The 16,922-nt window shown below is 41.8% G+C and overlaps 1 protein-coding gene across 2 annotated transcripts in view; it reads left to right on the top strand.

Annotated features, from left to right (window-relative positions):
• The window catches only part of MAP2K5 (mitogen-activated protein kinase kinase 5), a 134,475-nt gene that overhangs the window by 50,348 nt on the left and 67,205 nt on the right, over positions 1-16,922 (top strand). For both annotated transcript variants that reach the window (XM_074155584.1, XM_074155583.1), the window contains exons 12-15: positions 2,125-2,186; positions 8,204-8,252; positions 15,766-15,839; positions 16,769-16,819. In XM_074155584.1, coding sequence (XP_074011685.1) covers positions 2,125-2,186; positions 8,204-8,252; positions 15,766-15,839; positions 16,769-16,819 — 236 coding nt within the window. The remainder of the gene's footprint in view (positions 1-2,124; positions 2,187-8,203; positions 8,253-15,765; positions 15,840-16,768; positions 16,820-16,922) is intronic.

Genomic DNA, 16,922 nt, shown 5'->3' with positions numbered 1-16,922 from the left:
TTTTTCCCCAGACCTTTAATTTTGATGTGTAAGGATGCAGGTAAAGATAAGAAAAAAATAATTCCTCATCCTGCAGATGAACAGCTTTAACCTTGACAAATTTTTAACCCTTTTGACTGTCTTAGGCCAGTTTATAATATTTCCTGAATCCATATCCCATGACTCTTGTTTGCCCACTTGTATCCTCTACCATATTACTAAATGTGGGTATTTCCTTTTGAAATTGCGTAAATAGAGGTGGATCTGCATCTTTTGGGATACTCATGACTTAGGGGTACACACGGGGAAAAGACGCATATATGGAACCAGATTGGGTCTTTCCTGGCACCTGCAAGCGGGAAAAAGCCAAGTAACTCCAAGCCTGCAAATATCAAAATACCGAGGTTGAACTGACCTGGATCACCCTACCACCTGCCAGCTGATCTTAAAGATCAACAAAGATGTGGAATGAGGCTTTCTGATGGGTTGTCAGACTATACCTACGTGGCTACACATAGGTTTGGGAGCTAACGTTACGTATTTAGATTTGGAAGTGTTACCTGCTGTAGAATTTTTTCTCCGTAGAAATTGGCAGATTTCCCTGATTGTTTGTAAAAAGATACTTTCCTTAATTTTTCAAACAGCGCTACCTTTAGTGACATCCCTAATAGCAAGACTTAGCAGTTTGGTGTATGAAAATAGGTCTTTTATTTGTCCAAAATTTAAGGAAGAGTTATAAGCATTAACAGGAACCACCTGCCGTATAATTGCCTTCTGTTTGGCTTTTGTAATGAGCAGTAGGTATCCATGATGCTACATCCTCTTATTTCTATTAAATAGTATTTAACTTTTAAAACTGAGGTTTGTTACAATCCACGGGCAACGTGGACAATGTAAGTTGAAAGATTAAACTTAATGAACAAATAGTAGTTTCAGTGACCTGGAATCAGAGCAACATTAATGAAGACAAACACTGTATTCCTGCCAGTAGAGATCATGAGGAAAAAGAAGGGAAAAACCCAACAACAACTACCACAACCCCCCCATCATTAGAATAAGTAGTGTGGCATAAATAAGAACTATTGTATGATTAAGGCTGAAGAGTGGAATAAGGACCTTGTGACTTCTTTGGATTGTAGCATTTCAGAATGAATGACTTGTACTTTTAAAAAATGAACCATAAGCAAAGTACAAAGTGTAGTTTTTTTAATTGCTGAGTATTGACTTAACTCTTTTCCCAGTGGTGTCATCAGTAAAATCCATGTGCTACACTGGGAGTAGAGTTAGATCAGCGCTGAGCGCTTCTGAGAGCCCCAAGCCTTGACTAAGACAACACGCTCTTGCAAGCTAATGGTAATTTGCTTGTTGCTTGTCCTTTTTTATTATTTTTTTTTTTCCCATTCTACTTGGAATGAATCTGCTTAGCAGAAGATAAGGGAAACAATCCTCCCCAGTCCCTTGGGAACGTCTGTAGGGCCGTTAGAGGGACTTGGGTTTCTTGCTTTCCCCATGGATGCGTGACACTGGCTGTGCAGGATTATGCCAATCAGTGAGTTTTGTCCCGTACTGGAGTTTACTGGCAAAACTTTCCCGCTTGCCTGGGAGCTCCTTGTCTTTCATTTTCATACATCAGTGTGGACACAGACCATCACGCTCAACCAGACTTCCACTGGTTTAATCATCAGGAGGAAGCTGGTTTAAGTGTGTATATAAGAATTGTATCGGATACCATGGAATGTTAACATCAGGTTTTGGGGACAAGGGTTAGGAAACTTCAGATTTTGAAGTCTACTGTCGCTTTTTGGGCTTACTTTGTTATTCCTGAGAAGTTACTCCAAGCCTGATGGTTTTGAGTTCTCCAGTTTTGATGTTATGTCCCGTGACTGGGAGGTTTTCTAAAAGGAGTTTTAGTATTAATGCTGCAAGCAAAAATAAATAACGTGGGTGAAGAGAGACCTGAGTATACTCTTTCATGTGTTTATTCAGTTTGGTAGATTTTTAAGGTCAGTTATTTCCGACACAGTTATTGTTATATCATTGATGGTGTTTTTATTAATAACCAAGGCCTAGAAAACCCTTGTGACTTCAAATCTAGGGCAGTATTTCATTTTGCATTACCTAAGCACGTTTTGTTTGTCCCTGCAGGGGGTTCTTTGGATGTTTATAGAAAAATTCCAGAACATGTCCTGGGAAGAATAGCAGTAGCTGTAAGTACTTTTTTTTTTTCCTTTTTGTCTTTCAGTTTTTGATTCCGTGTGTAACACATCTCTGATTTGAGTGTGCACGTGGCCCTTTGGGACACTGTGTCATCTCCAGGATCCGTGTCCTCATTGTGTCTCTGTCAAAGGGAGGGTCCTTCCAATCTCAGGCCCTTCTTAACCCTCCCATGTGCACCAGGACACCGGGGTGAAAAAACCCTTCCTTTTGCATGACCAACACATGAGTTGCTGGAGGCTCAAGAAATGTAAAAGGATGCGATAAATTGAATGGAATAAGAAGAAAAAATCATTAATTTTCTGGAGAAGTCTGTGGCCGTGTTTCTTCATATCAACCCTTGTAGGCTAGAGCAGTCCACTTAATTGCCTTTATCTAGTCTTTAAGTCCTTCTGTGCTATATGGTTCCTTTAAAAAGCGATTCAGAAGCCCTGTCCTGGCCCTTATGGTGATCCCTCGTCTGCCGCTTCTGCTGATTCTCACCTGTGATTTCCATTCTAACTGTCCTCATTCTGTAACGCAATCAGATTTGCTTCCCAGGTTGCAAAATTGAGTCGGTTCCTGTTACCAAAATGCAATGGCAGAACATTTTCTGTCTTCCCCCGTGGCAGATGTACTCCTTAAGGCAAATAAGGAGGAGGCTGAAGTTTTTATTTGGCACGAGCCAGGCCTGGGGACAGGCTGAGCTCTCTGTGCTGGGACCCTTCAGGGTAACGCAGGGTAAATGACCGCTGCTTTAGTGCATCTCACAAGGGAAAGAGATGCTGCTAAACAATTGCTAAATATGAGGAATACTTTGATAACTTAAGCAGTTTAAAGCATAACAAAGTTATTCTATCATGTGCCATTTAATTAAGTGCTGGGTTTTCACATTCATTATACATCAAGCTGACAATTTAAATCCTTTAATCCAACACAGGCAGCTATTTAGTCTCTGTTCATTGTAATTCACAGCTCTACTTTCTCTTAATTTGTGTGGCCTGCCCAGGGTGATGAACATCCTTCTCTGATGCTGCTTCCTCTAAGTAGCTTCAAATCTGCTCATTATATAGCCTAGCTGTTTCTTATGGAATTTGAATGCTTTTCACCTTTAGTTCAGAGTAAAAACGTTTCATCTTTTCTTCCCTATGGAGCAATGAATGATAAGTTGCTCACAGTGTCCTCATATTCCTGATGCTAGGTAGCGTGTGTATAGTGTAATAATACTGGGACGGGCCTTCAAGCGTTTCTTTGGATGCTTCTTCCTTCTTCTTTTCCTTATCTCACTTCATATTGTGTATTCAATACACCCAAACTAACTTACTTTATAATTTCCGTGCTTGTTTTTGTCTCTTCTCTCCCCCATCCTCCCCAGCCCACCTGCCTTGTCATTCTGCAGATGTTCTCTGACATTTTTTCACTTATCCATAGTGGTGGTCCTTCAGCCCCATCTTTTATGTCTTTATATATATATATATATATATGGTTTTTTGTTCACCTGCAGGGTCATCTCTTCACAAAACTGTTAGTTAGTGAGCCTGACTCCCTGACATGGATGGTGAGCTGATATTTAACTTTTCCTAGTTATTTTATTTGCTGCTTTAGCGACCCATACCATGCCCGCTGCCGTGCAGGGGGTCAGTGGAAAGGTGAACAAAGGAGCCTTCAGAGAAGGAACTCACCCCTTTCTCCTGCTTTTCCGTAACAGAAGGTGTGCACTGAGGCTGAACCAGCGCTGGCAGCTTCCTCTGCTCCGGTGCTGGTTTTTCACTCAATTGGCATGGAGGACTTGTTGGAAGGAGGCGGTGAAAGCCTTTGTTTTCTCTATAATTTATCAGTGGCAGCAGGAGTGGCTCTTTTAAGTCTTCACAAATGGCCACCCTGTATCTTGGTGTCTGACATTTCTGTAGAGCCCAGCAGCCCGTTTTGTGGGTTGAGGCACCTTTTTTGCCAAGTGCTGGACACAGACACCGTAATCCCCACCCCGAACAGCTTGTAAAGATTACCCAAAGCCTGGAGGATTTCTGTTCGTGTGCTGAGGAGAAGGAGAATGTCAAACAAAAGCTAGAGCTTGTGTGCTTGGATTTTGTGGACAAAATCTGGAGCTTCCATAGTCTCGTCTTTATTTTTTTTCTGATTCTGTATGTTCTCTTTCTACCTTCCTTGCACCATGTACACAGAGTCATTTGTCTTTTATTCTCCCGAGACGTGTACAATGCATTAGTCTATTGAAGCTGCTTAATAATATGTGTGACCTGCACATCTGTTAATTAGAATACCCTTTGTTATATTTGTAGAAGTTTTTAAGTGAAACCATTTCCAGAGGAAAACGATGGAGGCACATAGAGACATCTAGCAGCGTCCCAGCATTCCTCTCCCTCCCACTTGATGATTTTCTTGCTTCCTTTCTTGTTATATGAATTCAATCCTCGTGAAAAGCGCTGGGCTCACAGCCCTTAAAAACGATTGTCCTGTTCACAGCAATGAGCACGAAAGGCACAGGAAATTCCAGCTGGTCTAGAACAAGACCTTTGTCTGCGCAACACGAGATGGCAAGGGGAGCATGTTGCCCCCGAGCTCCACTTGCTCAGTTAAACACCGAGTCGTACTCAAGGTCATTTCCTTGCAGTCTTTGATCTCCACGGGCTGGGGCTGAACTACCTGAGAGGCGCCCCTTTCTTGACAACCCTTAGCCAAAAGGATAGGACTATGTTGCTACTAATTTCCTTGAAATACTGCTATAAATACTTACCATATTCCTGGAATGCACTGCTTAATGGGTGTGAATGGTGCTTGCTTTCCGGTACGCTCCCTCCCAGTCACACTTTCTCATCATTTGGGAGGAACCAGAGGAGAATTTCGTCTGCGGAGACAATCAAACATTTTCTGATGGTAGCAAATGCCTCTGTATTTTCTCTGATGTGAGCTCTTACCTGCTGAGAATTAAACTGGGTATCACGGGTTCATGTGGAGTATATGTAGTCTTTACACCATAGTGTTCTTCTGTATTCTTGCTATCCATTTCCCACTGAAGAAGTGATCACCGTTAATTGTGATGCACAATCAGCTTTCAGGCTGAAAATAGTGGGAATGTATTGCCAAGTGCAATGCTCTTCTCTCTTGGTTATCTTTTTGAGGAGTAAAAGGTGGAGGGGAGGTTTGGGGCTGAAAGACAGAATGCTGAAAATAAAGCAAGGCAGTGAAAAGCAATCCTTAAGGGAGTAAAGCATCTTCCGGGGCTTGGGTGAAGCGCTGTGTTTTCGGGGACAGGATAAAGCTCTAAGAGAGAGGTAGAGTCTGCTGAGACTTGGATCCCCAAGATGCTGGAGGGGTCTCTGACTTCATCATAAAATTTATCCTGGTTGCTCATATGAGACAGTATCAACGAGAAGGGGAAATCTCTCTTCTTCCTTGTGTTCTTTGTGAGAAGGGCTGGTGTGGTTTTTCCAAAGGGAAAGTTTATCTTGGGAACCCCAAAGCGATGTTGCGGTCGCTCCTGTTTTCACACCGATGTGTACTTACTTGGGTCTGCCCATGTGAAACCTGTTCTACCTTTGCTTGCCACTTCACACATTTATTTTCACTTCAATTTCTGAAGCGGTGACATTGTGCACTGTATTTTGAGTGCTAATGTTGATTGAAGTTCTCCCTGAAAGGATGTGCACTTGAACTGTCAAGAGAGTGAGTGATTGACAGCAGGTAGAAGTACTTTTTGTGTCAAGGCTTTGTCAAGTCATTGTTGTAAAACCTACTTTACTGAATACCAATAATTCCTGCTAGATGTTCAATCAAAAGGTACTCTCTTCTAGCACCATTTTAGAATAATATTTAATACTTAAGAGTCCTTCCCTAATAGGCAAATGTAAGGTAAGTGAATAACGGTACTTTACACTGGGTTAGTCCATTTGGAGGGCTCCTGTGCGCATGTTTGCAGCCCAGGATAAAGGGAAAAACTCTTTTCATTTCTTTGTACACTGATGCTGAGAGGATCTCAATGTGTGAGTTTGTTTAATGCTGTGTCTTTTATAACTGCCTATTCAGCACGTTCCATAATAAAGATGTTTAATACCTTACAGCTGTTGATCTCTTTCCCGTAGGAAGAGTTTCATTTTTTCTACAAATACTTGCTTTAAAATAATTTAGATAATTTTATAACAATTTAAAATATTTTAAATAGTCTAAATATATGTTTAATATAATCAAAGCAGCTTACTATTCTCAAAATCACTTTCACCATTGGAGGCCACCTGAAATGTTGCACTCCCTTTATTTTTGCATCAATACTTTTTTTTTTTTTTTTCTCTTTCTTCTGTCAAAATGCTGTGTAAGTAGAATTCCCCTGTTTGGCTTCTTGAAAGGCGAACGTGAACAAGGCCACGCTGCTGGGCATGCAGAATTTGACTAAGGCCTTTTGTTACAGGTAATTACCATCTGAGGCCAGGAAGTAGTTGGGGATGGAGTGCGAGTTTAACGCTGAGGAATTGCTACCTCCAGTAATTTACTGGGGATCCGAAATTATTATTTGCTTTACAGCAGAGGTTCGGGTTCCACTGACATTGTTTTTGGTTACAGCATAAATTTTAAAATTAGTTTCTAATCCAATAGGAAGGCTGAAAATTACTATGCTGTCTGCTTTGCGGCTGGATAGGATTTTTATCACTTCTGCTTGACCACTGCAACAGAAGTAATTTCATTTTGGTCTGTTCAGACAATGAAAAGAATGTAATTGTTTTATCTGAAAAACTCGTACAACTTCACAAACGTCAGAAATGCTTTCTTGTTCTGGAGATGCACAAGGAGTGTCTCAGGAAAATGAATGAAATGTCATCTCATAGATGGAAACTTTGTAAAAAAGATTTGCTCTATTAAAAAAGCTGAGTGAGACAGCAGAGCTGCTTTGGGTAAAAGGTAAGCAGTAGTAGAAATATGTTTGTTGAATCTTGTTAGTTCTCTGGGCTTATAAAAGTAGTAAATGTAGAGGGAAAATTATGGTTAAAAGCGCAGGAAGTATTGGGGTTTAGTTACTTTACAGAAACAAAATCTGCAGAGAGGATAACTTGTAACACCCAACTGCTTTCTTAGCGAGTTGACTGAACAGCTTTAAGGTTAATTTGGGGCTCGTATAATCATATTGTATATAGAAAATAAACTGAGTAGCAGCTGGATCCAGCGGCGATCTTGCCAGATCTGAAGAGCCGTATGGACGGATTCTGTGTGAGGAAGCATCATGGGCTGTCGGTTTGGGCAGTACACCTGCATTCATCCTACAGATGCATGTCCTATGAATTTTCATTAAAATGCATCTCATACTTAGGGTGCTCCAGCGTAGTAAGAGGATTTTAAATTTGGGTTTAACAGCTTAGCTAGTGGAAGGAGCAAATGCTGGAGTAGCAGGCCAAAGTCTGCCCCAGTTCTTATCTTAGGGGTGCCCATTGTGTTTTCTGGGGCTATGGGATACAGTAAGGCTTGTGTTTGGTTCAGAATGAGCAGTATGAAGAATAAGACAATTTGTACAGTTCAAGAAGAAAAGTTCAGCGTTTGCATTGAGTAAATAAAAGCACGAGAAGTAAAGGAGGAAAAAGTACAGATGTGCTGAATGGAAAGAAAGGGAAAAGGAGGGTGAAGTGAAAAAAGAGATTTTGTTGTTTTCTAGCCTTTAATTTCGTTGAGTTGCTTTTGTTGCAAGAAGACAAATTATTGCAGACTTTGTCTTTCGTGATTTTTAACACCCAATGAAGACAGATGAATTAAAAATATGTTGAAATGCCTGAAGGAATTCAATATAAGCTCAGCTAACTTCAACTGACCGATCTTGGGAAGAAACTTATTACTGTGTTCTGAAAGAACCCGTTGCCATTCATCTGCAGCAGGGCCTCGTCTGGGTCCGGCAGCCCTTTGGAAGGGATGCTTTGTCCCCTCCTTTTCGAGGTCCGTTCTTCATTGGAACTCGTCTCTTTAACGACTCACGCCAGCTGAGGTCTGTAGTGTTTCTTACCAGGAATCTTTAATATGTAATTTCTTTTATATTCAGGTTGTGAAAGGCCTTACCTATTTATGGAGTCTAAAGATTTTACACAGAGGTGAGTAACAGATGTTTTCTGTTTTGCATTGAAATACCGTATTATTTTATTTTAACAGCACTTTCTACAGAGACAGTAGACCACGCTAACATCTGGTTTTATTCCAGTGGAGTAATGCAGAACGAATCTCACTCATTAGCTTTGCAGATTTTCTGATAAATATTTTTACTGCTGTTCTCTTTTATTGCCTTCCCTCCTCCCCTACAAAGAAAAAGATGGAAGAGAAAAAAATGAATGTTATAGAGATTTAGATGGTTAAGAGTTACAAACAGGTGCCCAGTGGAAAAATCAGCAGGGAAAATCAGATGTTTGACTAGTATTGAAAATAGAATATAGATAATTAATTTTCTTAGGTACTTCAGAAATCTCATGTGACAGCCACAAGCGTTGCTGGAGTCTCAGATCTCTAAAATTGTGGCCTGCTGTCCTCTAACATCATCAGGAATAATTAAAGAAGCTTTAAACCTGCTTGGACATAAGGCATTTTGGGGTTTTGCAGTTTATTCTCCTTCCTGAGGCTAATCTCTATTTTTAAAACTTCTCATTTATTTTTTGCTTTTTAATGTTACGTTTTGTTAAAAAATTATCTATTATGGTAAGTTAATTCAAATATACTAGGACTTCCAAAAATGTTAATTCTGGAAACAGCGGAAAATGCTGTTTAAAGAACAAAGAAGCCTTTTCCCCTACACCACCACCACCCCCAAAAGGAAAAAAAAAAAAAAAAAAAAAAAGAGAAACTCATTACATTTATAATGTTTCTAAAGTGTGTGAAAGTAACTGCTCTGGTTCCTAATGTTGCTAACAATACTGTTTAATTTAACCCATCTGCTCGCTCAGCCCCTGTGCACAGTTGGAGGGTGCAGTAACCGCCATCATTTGTGATTGAAAGAGAAGTGTAGAGTAGAGAGACATGTAGAAAATTCTAAGTTGCAAACCAAATAGGTGAGACCCTTTCTTCTGGGGCCGTGCTTAGTTTTGGAGTGGTGAGAAGTAGGTGTGAGGGTCTGACAAGGTGAGGAACAATGCCTGGGTTTGGCCCCAGCTGTCCTGGGGTGGTGGGTGCAAGGTGTCGGGCACCTCTGGAGTCGTCCAGAAATCTGTGCACTGGGTGAGGAGATCAAGAGAATGGAAAACACTGATTCCTGATATGTATTGAGGTCCTGCGCCTCCCTAGAGCTCCTCAGGCTGTCCTCAGGCTTTTATGGAGAGTTTGTGGTGGAGGAGGAGATTGATCCTTTGTGCAATGGCTCAGCGAGCGGCTGTGCAACGGGACATCGGCTTCCGTTCCTCCTCGGTCTCATAGCATCTCCTTTCTGGGAGATCACTCTGATGTGAGAGCTCTTTGGTGGGAGAAGTAGGGCTGTGGCCTGAAGAGTGAGATCAAGTAAGGACCTGGCTTTGTTACCCCTGATTAGAGGGTGAGTGAGTGAAATGCTAAGGCTGCTGGTGTATTTGACCCTGATTAAAAGAACAGAAATAACCCAGAGTCTATGGCCAGCTCAGTGCAGACACGGGTTACCAAGGAGGTTTCCTTTCTGATGATGGTTTAAAGATTTCACCTACTAGCCTGAATGTTGCCAGGTGCGGAGATTTATCAGCTCTAGCCACTCTCAGCAAGAGGATGAGCAGTCTGGATATAAATATAAAAGAAAAGGCAGCTGGAACATCCCTGGCTGGGTATCAGTCTGTATAGGCTACACAGTCTTTGCCATGCTTTTGTTAACACCCCAAAAGAAAAAGCAGATTTGAAAATTTTCTTTCATTTTGAATTTTTTCATTAAAGATTTTGGCCACCTACTGAATGTGATTTGGAGAGAGCATTGTGGTCAAACATAAATACTAGAGTTATCATTTTATTGTTCTTCTGCTGTAAATTTAGAACCTGGGTGTGATTTTTGCTTTCTCGGTAAAAAAAGATTTCCCTTTCTGTGTGGGTTTCATTGCCTTGATTGAAGGGCAGCTCTGAGGTTTTGATGAATTATGTGTGGTCCTTGCTCTGGTCTAAAGAAAAGTGCAGAAACTGATTTTTCATCACACTTCAGATATTTCTGGCCTTGGTCTGTTGCTGGATTGACCAAGGTGAGAACAGCACTGCAAAATGCCACAGAGGGGGTAGATAAAATTCCAGCATCCGGCAGTTTCCTCAAGGGATTGGTTTTCAGTATTACTCTGTACCCGTTTTTAAGATACGGAACGTGTGTGTGCTGCTATATCTTAAAAATGGGTGCAGAGCAATACAATGGAAGGAAGATGCCTGTTTCTCAAAGTGATCTCCTTCAGCTCTCTACTGGTTTTAATGCATCGGAGGGTAAACGAAAGAGAACGTAACCCTGACTTCCTGGCTGTCACACCTAAAGCAGACCAGGCAGGAAGTTCACATAGGCTAAGAAGTCAAGAATTTCCACCACGGTGATAACGAAGGTGGAGAAGCAATCACCGTGAAGAAGCTGTGCAAGGCAAGCGCAGCAACCCACGGTTTGTGAGCAGAGCGTGGAATACAGCAAAGGAAACAAACAATGAGCAAGTCTTTTATTCCAGATCAGACATTTCAGCAAATATTACAGCTTAACTTCAAAACAAACCTTGCAACTAATGAGGTGATAGCCATGCATATTAATAAACCCAACGCTGTAGTCATAGTCATCACACCCACATCAAACATAAACATAAGATTAACACCTACAGCACTTCTTTGGAAGATGTGAGAATGTCCCAATGATAAGTGTGCTCTTTTCCCCAGAGGATAAGAAGTAGAAATGGAAGGGTAATGAGAAATTAACTTAGATTTAAAACAGAATTAGCAATTAAACAAGTCTAATCATGTACAAAGTCAAAGTTTGTATAAAGACAAACCAAAATCTGTTAAGTTCAAGAATAAGTATAGACCGTATGCATTTTATCTAGGTGGTTTTTTTTTTCTCCGTTCACACCTCCTTATTAAAAGCAATGTATGAAATAAATGTTACCCGCTTGTCTTTAATTGTACTGATCTGTATTTGTACACTCGACTGTGTACCGGGAGCCAGTGCACATTCCGTGGTTTGGGGACCTTGGTTTCTGACTAGGTTTTAAATTCATGTTGGAATTTGGGAAGTGGTTTCTGGTTTGTGATGTGTGAGGTTGTGCAGAGTTGATGATCTGGAGATCTTCCTGGACTGTCTGTTGGTTGTGTGGCTGTCTGTGGCAGAAGGGAGGGAGGGTTGTGCATCACTCAAACCGTCTTGTTTTTCTTGGAATATTCCCATAGAAAGATACTCAAATCCTCCTTTGTTTTGACAGAAGCTGCCTGGGGCAGAGGAGTGCTGGTTGGAAGGGACAGGCACTAGTGCAATATCATAGAATCACAGAATGTTTTGGGTTGGAAGAGACCTTAAAGCCCCCCCAGTGCCACCCCCTGCCCTGGGCAGGGACACCTCCCACCAGACCAGGTTGCTCCAAGCCCCCTCCAACCTGGCCTTGAACCCCTCCAGGGATGGGGCAGCCACAGCTTCTCTGGGCAACCTGGGCCAGGCTCTCACCACCCTCGCAGCAGAGAAGTTCTTCCCCAGATCCCATCTCAATCTCCCCTCTTTCAGTGTCAAACCCTTCCCCCTCCTCCTAGGGCTACAAATATGAGCATTCCCATCGTCTCAGCAGGAACTGTGGTTTTTACCAAAGATGTGCATTTGGCTTTTCCCCTGGCTTTTTTAGCTTTTTGAGTGTTAATCAGAATTAGTGCCACATACAGTGAAGCACAAACAAACAAAAGCACTAGTGCAGGTGTGTATGGACATACGTACATACCTTCCTGGGTCCATATGTAAAGCCGAACACATACACACACGCATGCTCATGGACCACTTAGGTTTATTTAAAAAAAAAAAATCCTGGCCTCTGCAAAAAGCGTGCTGATGAGGTCGTTATGGCAAGAAAATATTTTCATTCTTGCAGCAGCTTCACTTTGCTAACAGTAACTGCAGTAAAAACTGTGCTTTCGTGTCTCTCGTCTCCATTGAACCTGGCGTACTGCGGTTTTCTATTTTTAAAAAACAGAAGAAGTCAAGAGGCAGCTTTTAAAAATCTGGTGTCTCTTCCCCACCATTATTAATCTGTTTGCTTTTCAATAAAACGAGGTGACTGAGATGTTTGGTGTTCGAAAAGCTGAACCTCTGACAGTTCTGTTTACTGGTAAGTAAGAGCTTGGAGGTCCCATTTATTTGCAGAGAGGTGAAACGACTTAGGCAGATATATCATAAAGAGGACTTGTTCATCCTCTATAATGATGCTTCATAGAAATCATTTGTATTAAGCAAGCACTGGTAATGGGAGCATAATGACCCCTTTTGGCTCTTGTTTAAATTCTTTCACTTCTAAACAGTAATATTAATCACAAGCAGATGGTGCAGAACATTATTTATGCACATTTGTTTTCCGAAACCAAAAAAATGTTTAACCCATTAACTGAAGCGGTTTATGAAACAAAAAGGCTAATTTACTGATTGGGTGATTTTTCTCCCCACTTGCAATGTGAGATGTTTGGTGAAGTGACATTCTTGTCTAGGATTGTCGCTTCCTTTTTGTCTTGAGGAAACCAACGCAACCATCGGAATGCAGAGCAAATAGTTGCTTAAATCCCCCGTTTGCGGTGCTGGTTAAATTCTGCTGCGAGGAGGGATAGTGTTTGTTCTTGGCAGTGACTGTTTGGCTGCAGTTTACTCAGTAGAGTCCCCAACCTGCGTAGACTTCCCTTCCTTAATGGGCTGGTTGCTTTATTTTCTTTTAGGATTTTCTTCTTTTTTTTCCTTTTTTTTTTTTTTTTAAGTTTTGTTTGAGGAAGGATTTCAGGATCAAGCAACGCTTAATGAATGACAGATGGTTTTTTAATTATATCGACTTACTGTCACATCCGACGTGGGAGCGGGGAAGGGGAGATGGGGTCTGCAGATCCCCAGCGACACTTGGTGGTGGCTGGATGGAGCCGGGGCTCTTCCTTGGTGGGAGCTGGGCAGCCCTGGTGGGACAGGGGACAGATGTGACGCGGTGGCTTCCTCTGGTGGGTCATCTTAAGGGAAGAAGGGCTTGTGGGCTGCTCTTGGAGACCGCCCTGCCTCTTCCTCTGAGCTCATGACTCATGGTTGAGTCCTTATAGAAAGAAAATTTGGCTTCGTGGGTGTTGCTTCATCATCTGTATCCGTGAGGATGTGGTGCTTCACACTTGGAGCTCCTTCTGCCTTCCCAGACCATTCACTCAGAGTGACAGGATTCTTCCATTGTTAAAAAATAATGCCCTTGATCCGGTCTTGATCCCACAAACCAATTTCCAGCCATACTGCACCAAGAACTTTTTCTTGTCCGTTTCATTATTAATTATTTTTGTTACATCCTTTGCAATTAAAAGCAAGAGCCTCTTGTTCTACTGCAGTTTTCTTTTAAAAGTATTAATACTGTAAACAGCTGGAGTCGTGCTGCACAATGTGAGTATTTTCTCTCTGCGTAATTGCATCTGCTGTTTAGTTCGTTACAATTCAGCGCAAGCCTGGTAACGAGGGAGCTCTATTGGCTGCCATATTTTTAGAAAGAAGGTTAAACAGGATTACTGGGCAATTTACTGTTCTGCCCGGGATTCGGGATAGAGCCTGCTGATGGACTCAGTATGTCTCGTTAGATTTAGCAAAGTCACTCGACGCCGGAGAGGAGCGTGCTCTTCGCGGGCTGCCAGAAGCAAATATTTGAGTCTCCCTGAAGTTTTGGTTAGAAAACATATTCTTAAAAACATTGTACGGGGGATTTTGTGGCTGCGTGGATTGCTTTGTAGCGGTGTGTTGTCTCCTCGCCCCAGGAATAGGTAAAAATCCATCAAAAATGCAGCGCGGGGATCGAATTCCTGAAGATGAAATGAAGATCACGATAATGGATGCTCGGTCTGTCGGTGCTGTAATGTGACGGAGACACTCGGGACTGATTTTTCTCTTGGCTTTGGGGGGAAATTGCAAAACATATCGGCAGTATTGATACTGAACTTAAAACATACAGATCCACTTAAGCTATATATCGTAATATTGAGCGCTCCCCTTTTTTTAAACTGGATTTTTAGCTCAAATCTAGGAAAGCATTTAATCAGCTTGTTAATTGAGGTTATACATTTCTACATTACGGAGACAAATTAAGAAAGCTACTGCGGTACCAGCAAACATCTGCTAAACAAAGGCAAACTTAATGATAAACAAAATTAGGTTCTTTTCTTGTTGGGTTTCATCCATCTGCACCCAACTAGTGTTCACTTTTAAAGAAGGCAGGGAGACAAGCTATTGCTTTTAATCCATTTTGACAGAAGAAAGCAGTGATTAGGCAAAGCCACTGTGCCTCTAATCTTCCCCAGTTTAAGCCAGCACGTTGTGCTTTCTGACTGGTGTTCCTGGAGCAGGAAGATGCTCAGAGTTTCCCGCGCTCCAGTCAGGCTGGGTGTTCAGCAGTTTATTCACACGCCGATTTTACAGTGTGCAACAGAAATATTCCAACTTCTTTTGGCGTCCGAGGGGGTCAGCATGAAGGTCTTTATGCTGACAGTCTGGCATTACCATGTACATTGCTGTTTTATTCGCTGGAGCAGGATTAGTAATCAATAGGTGTTGTTTTTAACCTCTAAAAGCTGTGAAAGGGTGAGATGGGAGCCGTTTTTACGCAGTAGAAGCCGTGGAGGTGGAAGCCAGTAGCTTTGAATAATAGTGAGCAGAAGAGCAAAACTGCTCTCTGCATTTTCCTGGGGTGAAGGAGGCTCGAACGCATTTGGGTGTTGTGTTTTGCCTGCGTTCTACATCATGCAGGTGCTCGTATGGGATACTTCGTGTTTGCAATTTTTATAGAATATTAAAATCTGCTGCCGTCACTAGGTGAAATTAAGCGAGGGCTGTTAGAGGAGAGGGGGACAGGGTTAATTGCAGTGTTGGAATGCAAAGTCGCGGGGCTGGGATGAACCTTCGAAGGCCAATGGGCTACCTGTCCCTCCGTACTCAAACAGCCTTCGCTCTGCACCCTCGCTTTTGGCTTGGTCCTACGTTGTGCGGTGACAGAGTTTGGTCCCTCTCTGTCATTTCCACTTCATGCCATAACCTGCGGATCCTTTTTTGCAGCCCTGCTCCAGGCAGTTGTTTAATCCTATGTTTATGCAATTCCTTAATCTCTGCCTAAATGTAGTGCTTCCATTTGTCCCCATTGAATTTCATCTTATTTTTCCAGTCTGGTTTTCCAGTTTGTCAAGATGACTTTGAATTCTAGGTCCCGTCCTCCAGTGCACTTGCTGTCTCTCCCAGGCTGGTGTCACCTGCAGATTTAATAACGTGGATTATTACTATTTGTGGGGTACAGATATAATGTCATCTGTGCTACTGTTACAAACCAGAGGTTGCATTGGAAATAGATCTTTGAAATATTTCCTGTTAAAATCTATCGCGCCGATATTCATAACGATCTGTGTATATACGGTACCTATCTAGGATAATATAGATAATACAGGTTTTTTTTCTCTCAACAGATGTGAAGCCGTCTAATATGCTGGTGAACACGCGAGGCCAGGTGAAGCTGTGTGACTTCGGGGTGAGCACGCAGGTAATTCCCCCTCCGGATATCTGCCCACTCCCTTTCTAATGTCACCGTCACCTGGCTGCCAGACAGCAGCCCCACGGCTCGCTCCCCTCTGCTGGGACAGCCCTATTCATTTTTAATCTCTGGGCGACTTTTCTTCATCTGAATATGATTGTTCATTGTTTAATGACAGTAAAAACTGCTGATATTGTAATTACTACTTACGAATAGCAAACTTCATTGATATGCAGCTTTGATATGAAAGCGTTTTGGCCAGACAAAAGGGAGGGCAGAACGAGAGATGTGTCTGGGGAGCCCAACTGGCCCACAATAAAAATTAATATTGGGAGTAACAATAGTGGTGGGCTTTTACAATGTGCAGCACAAATTTTAATTAATTTCCATTTTGGGCCTCCCTGGAGAACTTCTCTGAGAGTGACCCGTGAGCTTGCTGTGATGTTGATTTGAATTTCAGCACCTTTACTCTCAGCCAAACACGAGGACCAAAGAGAAGGTCAGCCCTGTATTATAAGTTGTCAGAGTCTGTTGTCCCTCCAGCGTATTTAGTGCTCGTCGCATTCAAGTGATGAATGTGGCTTTATTCACATCTTGAGCCAGCTGACTGAAAAATGAGCGCGCTCAATCCTACTTCCAAATTGACTTTTTATATCAGACTGGTTTGGGGTACTAAAGCGATAAGCATCCTGTTTAACAGAATTGTTTAAGGTTATCTGCCATAAACTGTAATGCAGCGCTTGTTTAAATTGGAACTCTCATTCCGAACAAAAGAGAGATTTAATCATTTTTAATGCCTTTGCAGATAAATTTGTTCCCTTTTACATAATTTTTAGTTGATTTATAGGAATGATGATTGTAGGTTAAATGAGGAATAATTGCCCATTTTATTTCCACATTATCTTTATATTGTTCTAACAGACTGTTTTGTCTGATAGCTGGTGAATTCTATAGCCAAGACGTATGTTGGAACAAATGCTTATATGGCGGTAAGTGGATTTATGCAGGAATAACATTTAAATAGAAGTATTTGTTCACAGTCTTGTTCTGCGTAATGCAGGATACGGTCTAAATCAATTCTCAAACTTCACC

Source organism: Numenius arquata, chromosome 11 (genome assembly GCF_964106895.1).
Source record: "Numenius arquata chromosome 11, bNumArq3.hap1.1, whole genome shotgun sequence".
NCBI classification, from domain to species: Eukaryota; Metazoa; Chordata; class Aves; order Charadriiformes; family Scolopacidae; genus Numenius; species Numenius arquata.
This window is presented reverse-complemented; position numbering and strand designations above follow the sequence as displayed.